General features: G+C 40.2%; 1 protein-coding gene across 8 annotated transcripts in view; it reads right to left on the minus strand.

Moving 5' to 3' along the window:
* Positions 1–23303, minus strand: part of CIT (citron rho-interacting serine/threonine kinase) — a 151440-nt gene that overhangs the window by 115393 nt on the left and 12744 nt on the right. For all 8 annotated transcript variants that reach the window (XM_090292492.1, XM_090292491.1, XM_090292496.1 and 5 more), the window contains exons 4-8: positions 21306–21407; positions 10422–10564; positions 9627–9720; positions 4332–4535; positions 2296–2449 (exon numbers count right to left, since the gene is read on the minus strand). In XM_090292492.1, the coding sequence (XP_090148618.1) occupies positions 2296–2449; positions 4332–4535; positions 9627–9720; positions 10422–10564; positions 21306–21407 (697 nt within the window). The remainder of the gene's footprint in view (positions 1–2295; positions 2450–4331; positions 4536–9626; positions 9721–10421; positions 10565–21305; positions 21408–23303) is intronic.

The following is a 23303-nucleotide window of genomic DNA, read 5'->3' on the forward strand; positions in this document are numbered from 1 at the left end:
TCAATGAACATATCCTTGGGAGAGGATTAAAAAAAATTTTTTTTAAGTCAAATACTTAAGAGGCAGAGAGTAGAAGATTGGTTACAAGGGTGGAGAGGTGGGGGAAATGGGGAGATGTTGGTCAGAGTACAGCATGATGAATATAGTTAAAAATACTATACTGAATTCTGCAAATCTGCTAAGTAGATTTCAGGTGCTCTCACCACACACACACACACAAAAGTAAGCCCTGACAGGTGTGGCTCAGTTGGTTGGGTGTCATCCTGCAAAGTAAAAAGACGCTGGTTCAATTTTTGGTCAGGGCACACGCCTGGGTTGTGGGCTCAGTCCCTGGTCAGGTAAGTGTGAGAGGCAACCGACTGGTGTTTCTCTCTCACATCAATGTTTCTCTCTCTCTCTCCTTCTCCTTCCCTTCCCCCTCTCTCTTAAATAAATAAATAAATAATTTTTAAATTAAAAAAGTTAACCATGTGAAGAGATGGATGTAGTAATTAGCTTGACTACAGTAATAATTTCACCATGTACATGTATATCAAATCATCAGGTTGTACACCTTAAATAAAACAATTTTTACTTTTAAAAATAAATTTTCTAAAAAAACCAAGATTCAGTTGGATGAGGAGAACCCCTTAAACAAATGCAGGTGTTGGGGGAACCATGTTAAAGGTAAGGAAAAACTAAGACAGCCCCAGAAAGCACAGTGAGCCAAGTACAGCAGCAACAAGTGTGAAGGTGACCAAGACGCTTAGTGATCCATCACAGAGCCACAGCCTCCCAAAGATAACCGTGACCTTCAAAAATGGCCCTCATGATAAACGACATGGACCCCATTCTACGCTGACCTGTATCCTCCATGGGCACTATATAATTTGCAGAACAAAAGTTACACTTACTTATAAACCCAGTGAGTTTAAAACCTATAAACAGCCTGAAAGGAAAAGATTAGAACAAAATCTAAGAATTCTGACAATACTAAAAAGTCAAGGTTTACCAAAACACAAAATAAAATTACTTCGGTAATTAATCACCATTCACTGACTTTCCTGAGTGGAGGGAGTTATGTTGTTAGAAATAATCAGTTAAGTGCGTGCATAAAAAATTAGCTGCTTATTAAAAAAATATTACAGAGATAAAAAGACAAGGCAAGAAAAGATTAAGTATTTGAACAGCAACTAAAAGAAACTGTGTCAAGTCTTTCTGAAAGCAAAAAGACTGCACTGAAAATATGGTGCTGATTAAAAACTTGGAACCTTGGAAGTTTGGGGATTGATTGGAAGTTTGGGGATTGATGCCCAAAGATTAGAAAAATAAAGCCCGGTGGCTACCGGGAGAAAAGCCACTGCCAAGAAGAGACGTACGGAAATGCAGCCTACTGAAATATGTCGTCGGGAGGTTAGAGAAACCATCAAAATGGCTTTCAACTGGACAGTACTGGATCTCAACCCAACCCACACGTTCCAGCTGAAGGTGCAAGCAGGCATCATTACGACGCAGTTCCAACTAGAAGCCCTGTTTTGACACCTAGAAATAGCTTCCACTTTCCCACCTCCCCTCATCGGCAAAAAGAAAACAGAGCTCAAACAGGTCCAATGCGCTAGTGGTTCTGCACCAGGCTAATCACTGGGTCAGGTCACTCGAGCAGAATCAATCAACAACAAATCCAAGAATAGAATAAACAAAAGTTCCAAAAAATTACCAATTTGTAAAAAAAAAAGAAACAAGCATCTTGGTTTGTTGACAATAAATCGGGTGTTTGTTTTTAATGAATTTAGTTTGCACTAATTGATGTATGAATGAATCCACTGTGCATATAAATATTTTACATGCTTATGAGCAAAGACAAAAATTCTAGAGGGAAACAAATAAACACACAAGGCATTTACAGTTTTCATGCAGGCTTGGTCATTGGCAGAGCAACCAGGGCGCTCTGCCTAATCTCTGAATCTTTTCCCTAACCTGTGAATGAAATACCTAGGTCCACATTTCCTCTGGGAAGAAACTCTATCAAACCAAGTAACAACCTTCGAACTCTCTCTAACTTACTGAGGGATAATATTCTAAAAGCCACATCAACACAGTTTGATAAATGACCCAGTTCTAATACAAACAATTTTAAAGTGGAATTATTACTCAAAGACAGCTACACTATATCATTAGCCTTTTCTGTCCTGTAGATAATTAAAGCCCTTATTTTTAAAATTTATACCAGCCTCTGTGGGCCACAAATAACTTCATATCATTCTCCAGTATTTCTCAATCCCAAAACCAGAATTGAAGGAACGCAGCTCTACTTACAGTTCCGAATATTATTCCAGTCAATTTTTGCGAAAAAAGGATGGCAGCAAAGGCCTTCAAACTTCAGTCTCTCTTTCTGGCCACACAACAAACTTTGAATCAGATCCAGTAATTCGCTGCTAACTTTGGGGTTATCGGGAAACTTCAAAAAACGCTATTCCAAAAAATAAAATAATTATTTCCTTAGTAAATTCAGCTTTGCATGTCCCGAAGTCAAGATTAAGTATTTCTCATATGTTTCTTCTTCTTTTTTTTAAAGGAGGAAGTTTTGTGCCCTCTTCACTTTGGACCAAAGGCATGCTCCCAAAATAAAGGGCCTGTTCACATCGGTAGTCTTAGTTCCTTTGCCAGGGTTCAATATTTTTCATGACTTGACCCCTGCTCCTCTTCCCTGTCATCTAGCGACACTCCCACCTTGCTCTTTGCTGTCCAACAATGAGGAGCTATTTAAAGCTGCCAGAACAAATCACCCTGTTCTGTCTGCCTAGCACACCCTCCCCAACCTGAGCCCTTCCTCCCTGCCTACCTCTCCCGCCTTCTCACTCCCTGCTGTGCCCTCCCTCTGTACTCTGCCTTTGCACACACACACAATGTATCCTGACTTCTGTGTGGTGATGAAGAAGGCAGAGAGATCCTTCTCCTTCTTTAGCACTGTAAACCTGTGCCTAGTGCAATCTACTCACTGCTCAATGGGTGGACTGAATGAAGAAAATAAATCAGCCCCAAGAATCATCTAAAGGGAAACCTTAACTCAAGAGGAGACTTGCCCTGGCTGGTGTGGCTCAGTGGATTGAGTGCCGGCCTGCGAACCAAGGTGTTGCCAGTTTGGTTCCCAGTTGGGGCACATGCCTGGGTTGCAGGCCAGGTCCCCGGTTAGGGACATGCAAGAGACAACCACACACTGATGTTTCTCTCCCTCTCTTTCTCCTTACCTTCTCCTCTCTCTAAAAATAAATAAATAAAATCTTAAAAATTAAAAAAAAGGAGACTTAAGAACAAATAACATGTATGTATTAAGCGTATAAAATATTTATTATACATTTAAAAATATGTATTAAGTATTTCAGAAAGATGAAATTGGGTAAGATACAAAAACCTGTGAAATAAGTTTTTTCCTTTTGGCTGAAACCAAAACATAATATATTTATAAGAAATGGGCTTAATATAGTGGAAAGTCAGTTATTAGAAAATAGTCTTAAATTCTACTTTATATATATATTACTGTATTTTTTTTTAAGGGAGAATTCTTTTTTTTTTAACATTTTATTTATTTACTTTTTTAGAGAGGGGAGAAGGGAAGGAGAAAGAGAGGGAGAGAAACATCAACGTATGAGAGATACATGGTTGCCTCATACACGCCACCAACTGGGGACCTGGCCCACAACCCAGGCATATACCCTGACTGAGAATCAAACCAATGACCTTTTGGTTCGGAGGCCGGCACTCAATCCACTGAGCCACACCAGCCAGGGCTATATTACTGTATTTCTAATTCATGTCTTCAATCACATAGGATAGCTACTAGTAGAAAGAAGCAGTATATAGCATAATACCAAAAGCATGGACTGCAAAGCCAGACTGCCTGTGTTATTTTGGACAAGTTACTTAACTACTCTGTGCTTTGGTTTCCTCATCTGTAAAATGAAATTAGTAATATTTACTTCACAGGGTTATCAGAATTTGCCAAGTTAATAAACTGTATTTGATCAATTCTAAGACTCACATTTATTCACACTGAAGAGTACGGAAACCAAAATGCATTTTATAATCAATCAAATATCATTGATTAATTGGCAGGTTTTCTTTTGTAATGGTACACAAAATAATGACATAGACTTACTATTAATTACTGACTGCTGGAAGTCAATAAAATACAATTAATAACGTGTTTAGAATAGCTTTCGGCACAAAGTAAGTGCTATATAAGTATGTGCTATTGTTATTAACCAGTACTGCTTGTTTATACATTATAAACGTTCATTCCACAATTTTTAAATTCTTCAATATTCCTTCAAAATCCTCTAATAGCTCTTTACCTGGAAATTCATGATGTTATTAAAGGTTCTGGCTGCTGTTCCCTCAGTGAACGGGGATCTTCCATAAACCATCTCATAAGCAATAACCCCCACTGCCCACCAGTCACAGTCTAGACCGTAGACAGGTTTTCCATCCCCATTCATCATTGTCAACACTTCTGGAGCCATGTAATCTGGGGTCCCAATCGGGAGTTTAGCATTCACCTGGAAACAGAAATAAAATGAACACAACACACTTTCAATTATCCTCAAACAGATTGCAAACAGCCACAGTTCAGAGACACCAGCCGATTTGCCACTGATTACTATTCTCCCAGGCTCTTAAACCTCTGTCAAGTGGCACACTGTCAGGAAATGCAAGTGATTTACTAATTTTTTTTAAAAAGCACATAATATAATCCAAAGGCCAAGGGCAGAGAGTTGTTGATGATATACACCCTTTGGTTACACAATGAGAGGGGAGTATGTATCTGAAATGGAAGATATCTTTCCTGGTACACGTTACTGATAGGACAGAACTTCTTTTATTTATGAAACAGCAAACTAATAAATCCTAAAGATTAACCTATAAGATCAACCTACCCATTACTGAAGAACTGGCAGCAAGCTGGCAACACAATATTACAAATGTGTTATATCTCAAGTTTAAATATTTGGGATCAACATTCTGACTCTGACAAGTCCACAGGGCAAGATATGAAAAACTTGCACCAGAGGTCAAATGTTGATGAGTTCATTTTCCTCACCCCCAACTCCAGTTCCTTGGTTCCTTCCCCACTGGGGGCCTTGAATCCAATAGCACCCAAGAACACAACCTCAGAAAGAAAGAATAGAATGATGTAGGATGTCTTTTTATAAAGCTAAATATATTTCATTTAAAGAACTGTCCTGTCCTTTTTTCTGAGAATATGTCCTTCTGACTGTTTTATTAGTGTTGAAATGTCCTGTTTCTTGAAATGATGCTCATAACAGAAATAGGTTTTCTGCCCCTTCCGAGCAATAAGTTGGCAACACTTTGATCTTCAAAATTGTTTTCAAGTTTTACTGAGCCATGAAATTTGAGGTCTAAGGATCATCACCTGTCTAACCTTCTTCCCCGTGAAACAGAGAGGGCCTGATGTTAGTCATATACACTGTGCTGACCAGCTGTCCAATAACCCCACATCTAAAAAGGCTCCTCTCTCACCGGCAGTTACGTGGCACAAAAGAACTTTCTCCCTGTCAAAGGATGTTAAGTGCCCCTGAGTAAGCCAAGGTATTTTCGGGTAAGGTCACATGTCCTTAATGCTGGGCTTTACATCAAGAAAGTAAATTGGCTTGGCTTGGCTTTGACTGTGAATCGAGAGGAAAGCGAATATTTAGAGAGGATACTAGGTCTCCCTTCCCCAGTGAGGAAGACCCAAGCACTTCCTGCCTATAATTTTAATTTTGTCCATCCTTCTGCCCCAGAAACCCATTGTGAAAGGAAACAGATTCATGCTCCCTATTTCCTCTCTTTCCACCCCCTGCCTAGGGTCCACCATAGGTTTTTCCAAACTGTAAACCCAGAAAGCAGTGTGATACTGTAATTCTTGATCCCGATGTCATCCACTGCTTTGGGTAACAGGATTCCCACTGCAAGTACCCATTTGGGGAAGCTAGATGGTCACACCACCCAAGAAACCCACAGGCCTGTGTTGATGGACAAAAGTGAAGAGAAAGAAAATATATACAGGATAGCCTACACTTGAGGAACTGAAAGTATCTTAAGTCAAGGGGAAGCCTTGACGCTGGGAAGGCTGAGTCCAGACTTCTGTCTTTTAATGTGTGTGTAAATGTTAATGAGCTCAACACAAGATTAGGATTAAACTGAAGGGTTGTAGGGGGAAAAAACTTAATAATGGCAATGAGAAAGGAACATCTTTTAAATACAAAATAAGAAAAGAAACACTAAGATACCTTGATTTAACTAGATATTGGTAATGTCACAGTACCGTTGATTAAATGCTTACTTAACCTTTATGCTTAATTGCCTTGCAGAACCATTAATACACAATCCTCAAATATGCATCATTTTCACGTTGTTGGGTTTTATTTTCTCATCACAATAGGTTGTTTGAGGCTATTCAGTTCTCCCTGCTTGTAGCTCACTTGGCTTCGTTACTTGATCACAACCAAAGAGCTGAGAGGAACTTGGCCAGGTCATGTTTACCAGCATGACTCAGAGAAGGGCATAAATTGTCAATGTCTCGTTTTCAAACTCATGATTAGACTTACCAAAGAAGAGTCAGATAACTCCCCAACTAAGTCTTGCCCATAAGAGATATGTGACCATATAAATTTGTATCTCGTCATTTTGTAAATTTTCTAAATATTAAAGAAAAATACTCTCCAGCTTGATTTTTGTACGTCTCCTACTATAATAATTAATAAGAATTGACAAAGACTTTTAGTGACTCCTAACTTTCCATTAGCTGCTGCCCTCCAAGCACATTAAATCTGTTCAACATGTAACTTCACACATCCTGATAAGGATTTTGCAAGATGCTTTTCCTCTCCTCTGGGGTCAATTCAAGCCAGCTAACCTGGGTGAGATATTAAGGGAACCCAGCCTTCCTGACAGGCTCCAGTTTTATGAACTTTAGTTCATTTTTACTACATTGGCAGGGAAGAAAATATACCAGTTCTGGAGGAGACAATAAGAAAATGACTAGGAGACAGAAGGGTCAGTCATATTTAAAGAGATAATTTTTAAAAAAGAAAAAGGAAAAGGATTAATCTAACAGATTCCTTTACAAGCAGAAAGCAGATGAGAAGGTAAGAACACCACCATCTTCCCCTTCCCAAGCCCCTTCCCATAAAATACTTAAACACAAAACTGCTTCAGCCTGTCTTTTCCTATCCAGCTGCCCAGGACACAAATATACACCTTGGCTGAAGCAGTGGGGTAAGAAATTCTCACGGTGTTGTTCCACTTGTGGAAAAGAAATAGAATCTTTTCACTCCTACATCAATCTCAAAAAGAGCTATCTCCTAGGGGTTTCCAACTGCTAAGTGGGGTTGATTTATAATCTTTATTTATAATCTTCTTACAATTGTTTTCCTGAGAGCTGGATGAGACAGGCTGGAAATGTTAGCTGTTCACCTTCTTTGAGACTAATATGGTGAAGTGGGTGACCTGTGTCACACAGCATGTCAATGGCACATCTCAGCTCAAAACCCAAACCTCCAGAAGTATGGCCCACCTGTGTTTACTACCAAAATACTCCAAAGCAATATTCTAAGAAGCTTGAAATAAAGACAATGGAAGATGGAAAACACAACAGATTTAAGATTCATAAATATCCAAAACACAAAGAAAATATTTGGGAGTGATAGGGGAAAGAATTCATTGATCTTGGATAATGTACAATAATTTCAGTCACTGTGGATTCAATTCTATATAGTATATTTTAAGTACAAAAAATATTTAGAACCTACTTTAGGCCTACAGAACATTCTATTTAAAGGGAACACATTTTAAACCTACCGCCACTTATCAAAAATACTCAAAAAATATATTATTCTATATCCAAAGTTAATCTAGGTTGCAGATTCTTGGTCTTCTATAATAAAAGGACTTTGCACTTAAAACAAGGCTAAAAATTCCTTCTCTGCTGGTCACATTCTTGGCCCTAAAAGCAGAAAGTTCTAGAGAAATTATTCCAAGAGGAGAGAAGGTGCAATACTCTCGAGTGGAGAGGACTGAGTGCCACATCTCCTTAATCAAAATAATCAGGGGTTAAACTCGTTAAGCTGCAAATAAAACTGAGTGCCTGCAGGAGGCTCCCTGCCTGGAGTGAAGGGTGCTACAATTAGGAGTGAAAAGGGCAGTTTGAAGAACTGAAGAACAGAAATCAAATGAAAAGGAGTCCTGTCTCTCCACAAAGCGCTCGGAAGAGAGTGACTCCAGATGCAGAGACAGGGCCTCAGTCTTAATTCCCAAGCAGTGACTTTGGATCCTAATCTAGCATTTTGAGTAGGTTTTCCTATAGCAAACACATTAACTCTAGCTCTCATTAACTCGATTTCTGATGCTTCTCAATCCACTGTGGTGGTTCTCAAACAGGGGTGATTTTGCCACCCAGGAACATTTGGCAATGTCCGGAGACACTCTGAGTTGTCACAATTGGAGGGCAGGTGCTATTGGCATCTACCTAGTGGACAGAGGCCAGGGATGCAGCTAAACATCCAATAACAAGCAGGACAGCCCCACAACAAAAACCATGAGTTTTTAAGGTCATGAATGTAATGTACAAGTTTTTAAATCCTAGATGATAAAACTTGTTTTACTAAATTTTTTCGGGGCTTTATTCCATACCTAAGTTTTCATGCCTGTTTCCGAATTGTACATAATTATTATTTTTTAAATGCCTTGGTTCTATCATCTAATTCTTAATGTAATGATCAAGGGGAATAGATTCTAAAACGTAATCTGAAATACTACCCACCTTCCCTCTAAGGAACTTGAGAAAAAAGGTAATTTTACATATTGCCCTTTACACAGAGGACTTAACTCTCACCCCTGAGGCATTTCAAACAGCAGCTTCTCTAACCTCTTAATTTGTGCATTGTTACTAGAATTAGAATTTTCTAGAGAAAGAATAAAAGGCCAGATTAATGAGGACTTGTCTTAAAATCTCACTTGGTTTTCTTTTACACCTACCATTTTTTGTATAATTGACTTCCAAATTCACATTTTAATATGTATCAACTTTATTAAACTTTTAAACTATATATATATTTTTCTACTTTGTCATCTTTTCCCTAAAGCGTTCTCACTTTTGATCGCAATAGCTACCCTCTTGCCTTACTACTTAGCACGTGGAATATACTTTAATTTTTACCATAGTTTCGAGACTTAGAATTGACATTTTAACACCTGGTTCTTAATGCTTAAGGAAGGATATTTGGTTCAAGTTCTCTGATGATTAATTTAAATTTTGCTGCATAAAAAAATAGAGGACGCGAGATAAAGAAGGTTACATATCATCAAAATATTTTAAGGTGAAAAAAACATAATGTAACAGAAGACACTCTATAACAGGCAAGGAAAATGAGGGGAAAAACAAGCTAAGCGTTTTCCTTTCCTAAAAACATCTTGTAGGGTATAAACAGGTATTATAACATAACAGGGTGCCAAGGTCAAGTAAGTCTGGGGAATAGCTCTGGGTCCCCATCCCCACTCATCCCTCAAGAAATAATTTCATACCCTGGCAGACAAAGGCTCCCAAACTTATGAGAATCACAGAACACTATCTTATTGCATTTTGTTACCATCTTATCTGAGTTCATTTTAGCAGCTGATCCAAAATCCACTAGCTTGATGTGTCCCGTTCGATCAATGAGAATGTTCTCGGGCTTGAGGTCTCTGTACGAAAATCAGGGCACAAATTAGTGTTGTCTTCTCCATGCCAATCAGCAAGCACTTACTAACCTAGGATACTGATTCAGGCAAGAATCTTAGAGTCTGTATTCTCCTACACAGATCTCCCTATTGATGGATATAAGCAACAAGCATACATTTTTGCAAAACAAATTGAAGAGGAAGAGGAGAAGGATTCCTGTGATTCCTGGCCTAACCAGGACTCCATTTCCACAACATCCTCAGACGTGCATAAAGCATCAGATGAGCGAGGACGCAGGGACACACTTTTGGAATGAGGGTTTTGTGGAACACGCTTATAAATTACAAACAGGCGAGGTCAGAAGTACAGCTCCGTGGTGTTCTGTTCCTACATGGTATGTTAGTTCCTCCTGCAAATTCTGTTTTTCTACCATGTAACCCAAAGAACCCACTGAAGAGCTTCTAGTCTTATTAACTATGTTTAAAGATCTTACCGGCAAACTTGAGAATGTTACAATTCTAAATCTATTTCACTGTTTAATGGGTAAGCTGAAATGTCTGACATTTTGGAAAATTTAGTTTCAGCCAGTCATAGTTAAGACACTAAAAACTGGATGAAGTGTTATTCTGATGCTGAAATCATTTATCCATTTGTTCTATTGCTGGAACTCTTAGGTGATACAAATAAGTTCTCAGTAGACATACTACCAGCGAGTCTCACTTACCGATGTACATATCCCATCTGATGAACGCTGTGAACAGCCAAAATCAGCTCGGCTAGGTAAAATGGAATCATATTTTCATCTAATTGGTCCTCATATCTATTCAGAAGTGACAGCAAGTCCCCTCCTGGCTGATATTCCATGACCTGTATAGAATACCAAAGTTATTAATTCTTCATGCACCCCCAAAAAGGAAATGTCTCAATTAGCTCCTCAAATCCTGCCTGACGTGTTATAATGACGATGTCTACACAAAGTAATGAAGATGTGGGAAACATATGGTAAGTCACGAAAAGAGAGGTCCCTGCCCTAAGGAAATTACATCCGTTCCCCAAGAGAATCAATACAGTGAAAAACTAGTACCAGACACCATGCACACTGTTTGCAAGGCAAGCTTGAAAAGTTGAATTGAATCCGCCCACTCAGCCACCCACCCACAGTGACACCCCAGACATTCCCTGGGATCAGGTACAGACTGAATGGAAATTCCTGGAGGGCAACAAACCCTCTGGCACCCTTTTTCTTTCCCCTCAGCACCCGGCAGAACATGGGAGGCATGCAACAAATGTGATACAACCTCTGCCTCTAACAGTCAGTCACTGGAGAAGGCAATCTGACTCTCTATTAAATATTTAAATGTGAACATACACTGTCTGATCTCGTAATTCCACTTCTATATATTTTACAGGGAACTTGTAATAGTTTACACATAGATAGATAAACAGATTCACTGCAGCACTGTTTGTAACACAGAAGAAAAAAACCTGGAAATCACCCAACTATCCATCATTAAGAAACTGTGAAAATATGATACATCTAAACAATGGGATAAATGCAGGTATTAAAAATGAATGCAGTGGATCTAGTCCTACTGCCATAGAACACTGTCATGATAATATAAAGTGACATCACATTCACAATAAAGCACAACCCCTTTATTGTGATTTTAAAAAACCAAATTATTACATTTTTTAGTATAAAGAAAAAGATCTAGAAGAAGGAAGTAAAGTAAAATGTTTGATTAGCAAAAACGTTCTTCCACACCAGGGAACCTTCGCAATACACAGCCTGGCGCCAACAAGGCCCTCCACACCCTTCATGTCCTTTCACTCTCTATGTGAATTCTCTCCATCCTCCTCCAAACTCCTGTTTGCTTTTAGTCCGAATTAAAATAAAGCTCTAGGCAATCAAACAAGGAACATCTTGTCTGTATCCCCAGAGGCCCCCCGCTTGTCTAGGAGGGACTCTGCCCCCACAGTGGGCCAACCCCACGCCAAGACCCCCCGGAGGAATCAGTCACTGACCTGCCCCCTCGCCCCTAGAGGGCTCCACATCACCCGAGAGACTCCGCCCATTCACATGGCATCTTACACAGAGCAGCTACCCAACCAGAGGCACTGGACAATTTGAAGAGTAAGGTTCCATTTGCACTGCCATTGCTGAAAACATTTTGATTTATAAAGTAACAAGAAGAGCAACACTTAGAAGGGGAGGCAGCTGAAATGTAGACTATTTCCCCCAAATTTATAGCAGACATAAGCTACTTGTCTCCGTGCTAGAGGAGCACACAGGAGCCACCTAGCAGCCTGCAGCTCACCCACTCATCCCAAACTGGCTCTCCATAGCCCCTGAGTATGTGCGTGAATGCTAATTTTTATGTCTGCTTTAAATATATATTGCCATTAAAAAGGTCTTAAACATCCCAGAAAAATCACAGATAATAACAGGAGAACTCACACTTTTAGAACGGAAATGTCTTAAAATAAGAACAATGCATATTTATGACGACACGTTAGTTATAAATTTTCTAATCTGGCTCTTAAAGATGTGAAAAATAGAACAGCTTTTAAGTTCAAGGATGAGAAAGTCAAATATATAGCAGCTACTGGCAACTTTTAAGAACTCACAAACTGACCACTATTTAGTATTTAACAGCTTCTTCTGAGTAGTAGTTGCAATAACCAGTAAAATAATTCAGAAAATAAGAACCATCTCTTATAAAGGCAAAAAGATATGCATGCTACTCAAAAAATAAAATAAAATTTTCTGAGCTGGAGATCCCCAGACTAGATTAGTCTTTTCTACAAGTCAAACAGCTTTTATTTCTTCAAAACCAGGACTGGTTGAGAAGACAAGCAACAAAAATTATCACGGCTGCTAGGCCGCACACTCCACAACATAAGGCCAAAACAGACATACGAAATGACGAACCTCTGAATAGACTGGGCCCTTGTCAAAGAAGCTAATCAAACTTGACCCGCCAACATGATTCCAGATTACCATACAAAAAATCCCAACTGTGCACCATTAGGAGGCCTTAGCTTAAACATTTATGAGTCTATCTGGCTATCCCAAGATGTTACCCGTATCCTAAAACTATCCCACTGCGGCAGTCGCTCATCCTGGTGGGAATGGAGCCCATGGGGAAGGCAGTCTGCGTGTAGCCAGCCCAAGCTTAATCAGTCGTTTTGCTGTTGTGCTTACAACAAAGAATCAGGACTCGGGCAGTTTCAGAAAACACTTTTGGGCTTTTAAGGATGGCACCAAATCAAAAGGCTCCAAAAGCATCATCAGAAGTCACAAACTGCCCTGGCCGGTATAGCTCAGTTGGTTGGGCATCACCCTACAAACTGAAAAGTTGCCAGTTCAATTCTCAGTCAGGGCACATGCCTGGGTTGCAGGTTTGGCACCCCCACCAATTGATGTTTGTCTCTCCCATCGATGTTTCTCTCCCTTTTCTTCTCCCTCCTTCCCCTTTCACAAAAATCAAAAATCAAAATAAATGTTTTTTAAAAAGTCACAAACTAAGAGTCTTTAAGACCAACATCAACAGAACACTATGGACAAATTAACCCAAAGTCACCACCCAGGCTGTGCCAGACTGATCATTTATAGTTTGGTTTTACTACTCAGTGATGGCCAGTGAGGTGTTGATCCCCCCAAAATGTGGTTTCTAACCTAATTAGACTGGTAAGTCCTCTACGGCAGGCTTCTCAAACCTGCCTGCCCACCAGAACACTTGAGGAAGCACTATTTTAAACTAGATAAAACACATTCATCCAAATAAATATCTGAGTGTCTACTATTTGTCAGGCACTGTTCTAGATATTAGGAAAAAGCTACCCTCACAGAACTGGAATTCTAATGGGTTGAAAAAATATTTTTTTAAACTTAAGCAGTATAAAAGGGTAAAGTATGTTTCCTTCCCATCCTAATCATCCAGGGACCAACTCAGACTTCATGGATCAGGCTCCATGGGTGCGGTCCAGGAATCTGCATTTTTCAGGAGCTACCAGAATGATTCTGATACAGCCAGCCCAGCACTGTATTGAAGTTATGAAGCCAGCATGGCTCCCTCCTCCAAGCAATTGAAAAGTTTCTATAGAAAAGGTGCCCTTGTATGAAACCTTGCCTTAATATAGCCATCACTTCAGCTGCTTCCCTTTTATTTCAATAACTACCTGAAGGCTTTCGGCAAATCAAGACAAGAGCACTGCCTTGGCTGGTGTGGCTCAGTGGATTGAGTGCCAATCTGCAAACCAGAGGGTTGCTGGTTCGATTCCCAGTCAGAGCACATGCCTGGGTTGCGGGCCAGGTCCCCAGTTGGGGGAGCGCAAGAGGCAAACACACATTGATGTCTCTCTCCCTCTCTCCCTTCCTTACCCTCCCTCTAAAAAATAAATAAATAAATAAAATCTTTTTAAAAAAAAGACAAGATCACTAACAACAAAGGGCTGGAAAATAACCAGTCCATCAGCACTGAAGCAACAACCACCCATCTTTGCAAGGACGGAAGATGTCCCTGCACACAGTGAACAGCTGTAGGTCACCCAAATGGTGATCACCAAGGCATGGTAATCAAAGGCCAGGGAAGCGCAGGAGGAGGAAAAAGAGCCCCAGACAGTGTGACGACACTGTGGACGGCAGAGAGAGCACAGCAGCGGACAGGCGAGCCCAGCTTGGAGCTGTAACGGACTTGCTCTTTTAAAGCAAAGACATTCAGGCCAACAGAGACGGACCCTTCTGATGGCAGCAGCTGCAGATGCTAATTAAAGGGCAAGTCTTACAAGCCTCTCTACTGGTGTTTGCATCTATATCCCGAAATACTGGGGTGGCAATTCCCATCAGCTGTGTTGCATTAGAAACCAAGGACGCGCGTGTGTGTGTGTGTGTGTGTGTGTCTGTGTGTATGTGTGTGTACATATGCACATGCATATACCTGCACACACACTTGTATGCACATGTATGCATATGTGGGGGTGTATGAATATTTAACAATTCTTTAGTACTCTATTCTTCTTTGCCTAGGGTGTCATTAGAGGCATGCTGTGCTCGCCATCACTCAGAAATGTTTTCCTTGAAATGCTTGCACTATAATCAGCATGACTGCAAGTGCCATGAAAATGTAATGACGCTACTGGCATCACTCTCTGCTCTGCCCAGTGTCCCTGATATTTGGCATGCGGGAGGAAGGAAGGGATCCTCTAAGCAAAGCGGTCCCTGGCAGAGACCCCAAATTATTCTTCTTGAAGGGCAAGATGACCAAGAGGAAAAGAAAGGAGGCCTTTTATTTCAGAAACTATGAATCCCAGCCTGATTCATCCATGAATTCAAAAAAATCCTCACTGAGCACTGAATCATCCAGAGTCCCGGCCAGAAACGGACAGCACACTCTAACTAGGTGACTGAAGACATGAATTAATGAAGGGGCTATTTACAAAGGTGTGGGAAGGTTATAGGAAATAAACATGGAATGGTGAAGCACACTGTGGCTACTTAACAGCAGAGGAGTGGGTAGGTACCACTCCTTGGCCTAAAAGATCCAGAAAAGGGATCTCAGATGTGTACACTATTACTGAAGGACTGAAAGGAAGATGTAGTAACCAGAAACGAACTAGAGCTGTAACAATAGCTATGGGGCCATGGTTCTCAAAGTGGGGTCCGACAGCAGCAGCCTCACCTGGGAACTGGTTACGAATGCAAATTCTTGGGCCCCATCCCAGGCCTACTGAATCAGAAGCTCTGATGGCTGTGCCAGACTAACTGGGACAAGGTAACTCAACGGTGATGCCTAAGATGGTAAAATTCTAAATTCACTCACTTGAAATGTGCCTCAAAAGACCAGAACACGAAACTATTTCAAAAGCACAGAGAACTCAAGGCTCCCCCTAAGGCAGTAACACACTTAGCAATTGAATTGGGGTCCATAAAAGGTATTAATATCTCATTCCGCCAATGAGAATATTGAAGCTGAAAAGGCCAACAACTCCAGAGAGACCAAATAAGGGACAGGAATGAAACAGCCTATATTCTAAGTAGCAGTTTGCTTCTGATGGGCAGCCGCCTTCCAAAGCCCGGCTTCTGAAGCAGCAGCGCGCAAGCACGCTGGCGAGTTTTGAGACAAGCCTGAAAACTGGATATATCTTACCCCGTGAGATCAAAACAGCACATGTCTCACTGTCAAAACTATCACAAGCTGTCACATTTCACTGAAATAAACAATGAAGTTGTATTCGTTAACTCTCTCCAGACTCCCAACAACAGCTCTGGCTGGTGTTCATACAGGTCACGGGGTCACTGCCTAGAAACAGCCCACCTCTAAATTGCTCCTACACAGAAAGGAGATGCTACACTGTCCACCAAATTGCAAGGCTGTGTGTTGAAAGCGAGACAGGAAATATAAAGAACTAACTCCAAGCAGCACAGTGGAAACAGGGTCATGTTAGAAGTGGTTTGGATGCTACAATAAAATGTAACGAATAACAACAGTATGGGAGGTGGATCTAGGGAGCCTGGCTTCAAACCAACTCTGTTTTAATCTTGTGGTGAACTATATACTTTGTCCCCAAATCCATTCTTCCCTTCTTCCATAGTAGTAAGAATTTTAGCTGGATATAGGCCATGCAGCTTGACGGTACAGATGTGTTATCATGTGATAAAGTTCTGGTCAGCAAAATGTGAGAGGAAATTATCTGTCCCTCTTCTATATCATTCTATGTAAAAGAAATGTGCTTGCTTTGCCTTCCTACTCTTTTTTCCCACCAGCCGGGGGAAAAAAAGGCATGAAATGGCCCAAGTTCAAGCACATCAAAGAATACAACACCCTAAGAGATAGGAGGAGCCACAGGATGGAAGGAAACTGGGTCCCTTAAGTATCACAAATAACAGAGCTACTCCACATGCATGGACTGTATTTTGGGGTCTTTTCATTATGGTAACTTAGCCTATACCTTAATTAATACACCCCTACGTGCAACTGGGGGGAAAAAAATGAAAATCAACAGAGGGAAGCTGATGTTAGGCCATAAAAGGGAAAGAAGATTCACAGGTCTGCTATTGGCTTAGAGCAAGGGCAGCCTGAAGAGACCCGCAGTGTGAAAAACATCAATACAAAGCCAGCATGATTTAAGAATTTCACAAAGAATTTAGATATAACAATATTATAAGTGGTAAGTGGCAAAACAATGTTTTCTTTGTAAAGATCACCTCCTTTGTGGAAGGACATTAGTGAAGGCATCTGTTACACAGAATTGAACAGATTTCATCATGAACCAGATTTTAAAAGCACTGTTTCCACGGGCCGCCTGCCAGGATGCGGGACTAGCCTTGTTATATAGCACCAGACATTACAACGGACTTGCTACAATTTTCTGTATACCAGAAAATGGTAAGCCACATTCATTAGCATGTAACTACAAATGGGAAATTTTAACCATCAAAATTCCAAAGGACCCAAGTTCAATTTCCTTGCACTGCACTTCAAATCTTAAAAATCCCACTGTGCCTGTCTTGAATTACATACTTTAAAGAACAAAACTCACACTGCTAACATATGATTTCCATAACACAATTAGTAAATGTGTATGTAAACCAAATTTCTATGAAATTAATCGTGTATTCATCCAATAAACATTTCTTAAGAATTTACTTGGGGAAGCTCTACCGGAAGCAAGGGAGACATCATGGAGGGAGTAGCCTGGTGATGGAGACAAACACCCACTGAGGAAGAGAAAGTACAGGGTGCTATGAGTCCAGTAGAGGGTCCAGGAAGTCTCTGCAAGAAGTGACATCTGGTCTAAGCCCAGAAGTTGAAATCAGAGCAAGCCAGAGAAACAAGGAAAGAGGAAACAGGATGGAGAAAGGTCAGAGGCAAGTTCAAAGGCAGTTTGGGCTAAATGTCAAGTGAAAGGAGAGAAATGGTAGGCAATAAGGCTAAAGGCATATGCAGAAAAGGCCATGTACACCGCGTGAAAGGGTCTGGCCAGACTTCATCCAGAGGGCAGCAGGGAGTCTTGAAGGGTTTTAACAGCAGGGTGACTTGGCTGCACTGTGTGGAAGACCTGGGGGAAGGGCGGGACAGATGGCAGGGAGAACGCTGAGGAGGTTATTGCAGTGATGCCGGCAAAAGGTAGCGGCCTGGGCTCACACAAGCAGGGCTGGAGAACTGAGACAGCTTTCAGAAATATATCGAAGGTGGAATCCTACAGTTTTTTCATTAACATAAAATGTATCCTCAATTAAACTGCATTTGCATTACCAATTAATATTCAACTGTCAGGGGAGCTTACCATGATTTGCATATTTTCCCAAACTTCAAAGGTTTGATGATCTGTAAGTGGCCAATAGGTAAGGGAATTTCAGTACTTTACGATGCCAAAGGAGATCTACAGTCCCCTGGTCTTGCAGCAGAATCAGTTTCCGGATTCAGAAATGTTCAGATTTCAGAAAGGTAAAATGGTGCATATACTTTTTATTACATAACAAGGGTAAGGCCTGAGATAGCACCCTGTAATAAAATACATTCATAATTTTGCAGCAAAATGAATGAATAGTCACACTACAGGGAATGAATAAGAGAGTTCAGGTCAGGTTTTGCTAGAGTTCAAGTTAGGATTTGCTGCCAAATCAGTAACAAAAAAAAATGAGGTTACTCAAGAGTTCTGGGTATTTCAAAATTGCAGATAAGGGATGGTGGATCTATAATCACATCTTAATTCCTATGCTAAGTTTGGATTTTTATATGAAAACTGTACTCTTAGTAAGCTTTTTACTCCAAAGTATCAAATACTTGAGAAGACAATGCAGACAAGGATATAATTACAAGATCCCATCAATGATACCCAACTGAGCTACTAAAAGGCATAAAAATGTCATTGTAGGCAGGTACCAATGTGCTAAGGAAACTAGAACTCCAAAAAGCAGCTGTTTTGCGGTCATTCCCATCTTGAAAAATGGCAGGTGATCACCTGACAAAACCAGAGAGAAGGCCCACAGCTAACAGACCGAAGAAGGGAAGCTCCCTGCAGCCGAGATCCATCCTAGCAAAGGAATGGCAGATATTCCCAATCCATGAGATATTTCAAGAAGATATTCCAAGCAGAAGTCCACACTAGTTAAATCCACAATTAAAAGCAAAGAGATAAGCAAAAGAAAAACCAAAAAAAAACACAAAACAAAAAAACCTCATAGACACAGACAACAGTATGATGATTACCACAGGGAAAGCGGGGTGTGGAAGGGAGAAGAGAGTAAAGAAGGGATAAATGGTGATGGACGGAGACTTGACTTGGGGTGGTGAACACACACTACAGTATATAGATGATGTATTTATTGAATTGTGCACCTGAAACCTATATAAGTTTATTAACCAATGTCACCTCAATAAATTCAATTTAAAAAAAAAGGGAAGGTCCTTACCACTGTGACAAAGCCAATTAATTGGTAGGGATGAAAATGGTGACAACAGAAGACTTTAAAATTCTCAAAATGCCCAAATATTAGCCTCTTGAAGATGTGCTTTGAAAACTGCTGAGCTATGAAAAAAATAAAAAGAAAACTACTATAGTCAACACAAAGAAAACTACCAGTGAGTGTCGCTCCTAGAATCTGTCATCACCCCTGCCAAAACTGACCTTGCCAGTGTGACAGTCCCAGAGCATCTCAACAATGTGTACTTTTAAGAAGAAGCTGCCTGAGATTGGCTATCAAGAAGGTAAGCTCTTCAGCCCAGAGGAGAAACATGAGCTCACAAAGCAGTGCAAGGCAGACCAGAAAACAGTGGACTCTAAACTTTTGCCAAAAATCAGAGCCTGTCCTAGTTCCAAGACTGCCTGTATTGCTTTGAAAACAAAGCTTATCCTCACAAGCTGGTCTCCTAAATAATTTGCAGAGTTCTAATTAAAATATCTTAAATAACAATAACAAACAAATAAACCCTTGCATTTTCAAGGGAATTTCTTTCCTGAGGGCTAATTGAGAAGTCTGTTAATACACCCAAACATAAGAAACTCTGTCAGATTACAGACACCACAAGGCAAATGTTACATTTGCAGGATATATCCTAGAATATCAGTGACCATAAAAACACATCACGGTCATTTGTGAAGGTCAGAACTCCATGTCCCAGGTCTCAAGGAAGAAAAGCTTCCCAGGCAATACTCAAGGAAAGGAAGTTTCAGACTGTAAACACAACAGGTGTGGTGTTGGTTTTGAAAGAGTATGAGATTGGTACAAGGCTGGGCTCCCAACATATTCCTAAGAGAATGTCCTCGCTTAGAAGGCTGGGTGGGCTCTGGAGGAACTTCTCCTCCAGCACAGGTTCTCAACTAATGTAAAACCAAAGCAAATAAACTGTTTATTCCAAGTCAGAAATAAAGGCAAGATAGTCCCCCCCAAATATGTCCTGTGAAATTTCAAGATAAATAGGAGTCTATCTCTCTCTTACATAAGCCTCTATAAACTTCAAAGATTTTATTTATTTTTAGAGAGAGGGGAAGGGAGGGAGAAAGAGAGGGAGAAAAACATCAATGTGTGAGAGATACATTGACCAGTTGCCTCTCACACGCCCCCAACTGGGGGACCCGGCCCGCAACCCAGGCATGTGCCCTGACAGGAATCAAACTGGCGACCCTTTGGTTCACAGGCTGGCGCTCAACCCACTGAGCTAAACCAGCCAGGGCAGCCTCTGTAAAGTTTATACTGTCTTGTTTTAAGGGCTGAATCAGGGACAAAAACTGTTTCTAGATACTGTATTTTTTTTTTTTTAACTTTAGGAATCTAAACCCCCGAAAACCTAAACAAGGCCCCACGATGAATTTTAACAGTCTACAAGTTATGTTACAAGTACATCAGGAATACCTATGGCACCATTCAAACAAATAAGGCAGATCTTCATGGACTGACATGGGAAGATGTCCAGGACAAATCATTAAAAGGCAAAAAGAAGCTGAAGAGCAGAGCAGAGAATAATATACCATTTTTGTAAAATAAATATACATGTCTTATAAATACAGACAGAAATATTTTTTCTATAAGGCATACTTAAGAATCAGAAAGACCACACATAACCATTAATATATGTTTTGCTAGGGAAATAAATTAGAAAGAAAGATAGAAAATTTTCCCTTCTATTTCATACAGTCCTGCAGTGATTGCTATTTCTTAATAATAACCATGAATTACCTCAACTTTTAAAAATTAAAAAATTTAATGTTAACTAGACTAATTGACTTACTGTGGTGATCTTTCACAATATATCAAAAATTATATTATATACTTGACATATAATATTATATATCAATTATACTTCATTTAAAAAATTAAAGCAAAACTCTATTCAAGGTGATATTAGGCTATAACCAAATAAATGATTTCTCATTATTGCCATAGCTACAATACCTACAATACCCAACAGTTAGTAGGGTTGTTTCTAAATGGGCTAGCTCACAATCTTTAGAACAAGGAGAACCAGAAGACAGCTGATGGGAAAGCAACTGAACGAATGAGAGAGATTATGGACCGCACGAGCAAGAACCACATTCAATTCTATGGCTGTGATACCCAAGTATCAGAGCACCGGACTAATTACAGAGAGATGTAAAGACTCACCAGATAAAGGTTACTTTTGTCCTGAAAGGCATACTGTAATTGGGGGATCCAAGGACTTGTGCTCCGAGATAATATGCTCCGTTCTTCCTCAAAAAATGAAATCTTGAAGAAAAAGAAATCTTTTAGACAATTATAATATAAAAAAGTAAATGTAAAGGAGCAGGAAATGCCCTTTTCTCTCTTTTTAAGTCTAAACTGATGTCTCTAGTTTTAAAAAAACAAAACAAAAAACAAACCACTTAGCCCAGCATTCCACAAATCTCATCCATTCGCCCACTTTGCTCACAATCTTTGCCAGCTCTGTATATTATCTGTATTATTACTTACCATCTTTCTTTCAAGTCAACTCACTTCCTTTAACTCTAAGCACCTTTCTGTTTCTCTTCACCTTCGCTTCCTCAATAATTCAGTTCTAAAGCCATTAGGTGAAGCAGATTCAGGTCAACATCCATGACAGGTGGTAGGGAGAGAGTCATGGGGGCCCAAACAGGTGCCAGGACCAAGCAGGGTGAGGAGGGCTGCAAATGTGTGGGGGCAGTCCAGCATAGGATATCAACAACCCACACAGCATAAAAATGAAATCCACATGCAAGGATGGCCTGGAACAGAATATCTGAGCCTACCAAAGGGAGGGGGTAACACCGAAGACGACAGAGTAGATGCACACAGATGTATCGGATAAGTTAAAATACTAAGGACAGAGTCAGGGAAGAGAGTTACAAACATGGAAAGGGTGAAATTTAGAATGAACCCTGTGATGTGGGTACTGGTGTGAACACATGGTTTTCAATACAGAGGTATGAAATATAGATGTAAATGTGTGTGTGTGTGCATGTGTGTGTGTGTGTAGGTAGGTATGTTATATACCTGTACCTGCATTTCCTAGCTCTGTCCACTGACAAGAGTCTGGGAGCAGTGATACGCCAATACCAGTGAGAACATCTAATACCTAGACCCTGACCTCTAAATACAATTTTTACACTAAAAGGACTGATTGCAAGGCTGGGGCAAGCAAAGTATAAGACCTGAAAATCTTGTACCAGAAAGCATGTAGTATTCAAAGATGGGAATATGTTAAAAGGACAAAAATCCAACCTGAAGAGATTCTCATTGGCTAACTTGAAAACAATTTGAGTATAAAAATATATAATAACAGGTCCTGATCAGGTAGTTTGGTTGGTTAGAGCGTAGTCCCAATACACCAAGGTTGCAGGTTTAATCCCCAGTCAGGGCACATACAAGAATCAACCAATGAATGCAACAGAGAGGAACAGCAAATTGATGTCTCTGTCTCTGTCTCTCAATAAAAAAAAAACAACCCTCCAGCCCATACTTCACAAGGGGCCATCTTGAGTCATTCACCTGGAGGAAGGTATACCTATTTGATTCTGTAGCGTGGTATGTTGGATTACTTTGTTTTTACATGCACTATTTCCCATCTAAAACATAAACATCTAATGCCTCTTCCTAAGGACCTAGAAACACTCCAAACACAACAGGTGTTCAGTAAATGTTTCCTCATGATAGATGGTGCATCGGTATCAGGAGGTTGAGTGAGCATCTTCCACACCTCCCTTCCAAATGACCTGCCGCATCTTGTCATTTTTCCTTTCTGTGTAGTTGCTCACACTGCATTCCTACATACAGGCTACATCATTCTTGGGCTCTAACAAGCAGCTTCCTGCCCTCCGCTGCTTCTTTGTTGGAAGCCCCACAAAGCCACTGAAGTCCTCAGACTCTGATCCCAACCTCCTCCTTCCAAAAGCCTAAATGATCTCCAACCATCTCACAAATTAAATTGCCATTCCAAAAACTGGTTTTGGGGGGAATGATGAGTTACCCCTTAATGGATACAGAGTTTCTGTTTGGGATAATGAAGAAGTTCTAGAAACAGATTGTGGTTACACAATATTGTGAATGCACTAATACCAATGATTGTATCTTAAAAATGGTTAAATTGATGAATTTTATGTTATGTATATTTTGCCACAAAAAAAA

The sequence above is a fragment of the Furipterus horrens genome, unplaced genomic scaffold (genome assembly GCF_987537825.1).
Source record: "Furipterus horrens unplaced genomic scaffold, mFurHor1.1.pri manual_scaffold_11, whole genome shotgun sequence".
Lineage (NCBI taxonomy): Eukaryota > Metazoa > Chordata > Mammalia > Chiroptera > Furipteridae > Furipterus > Furipterus horrens.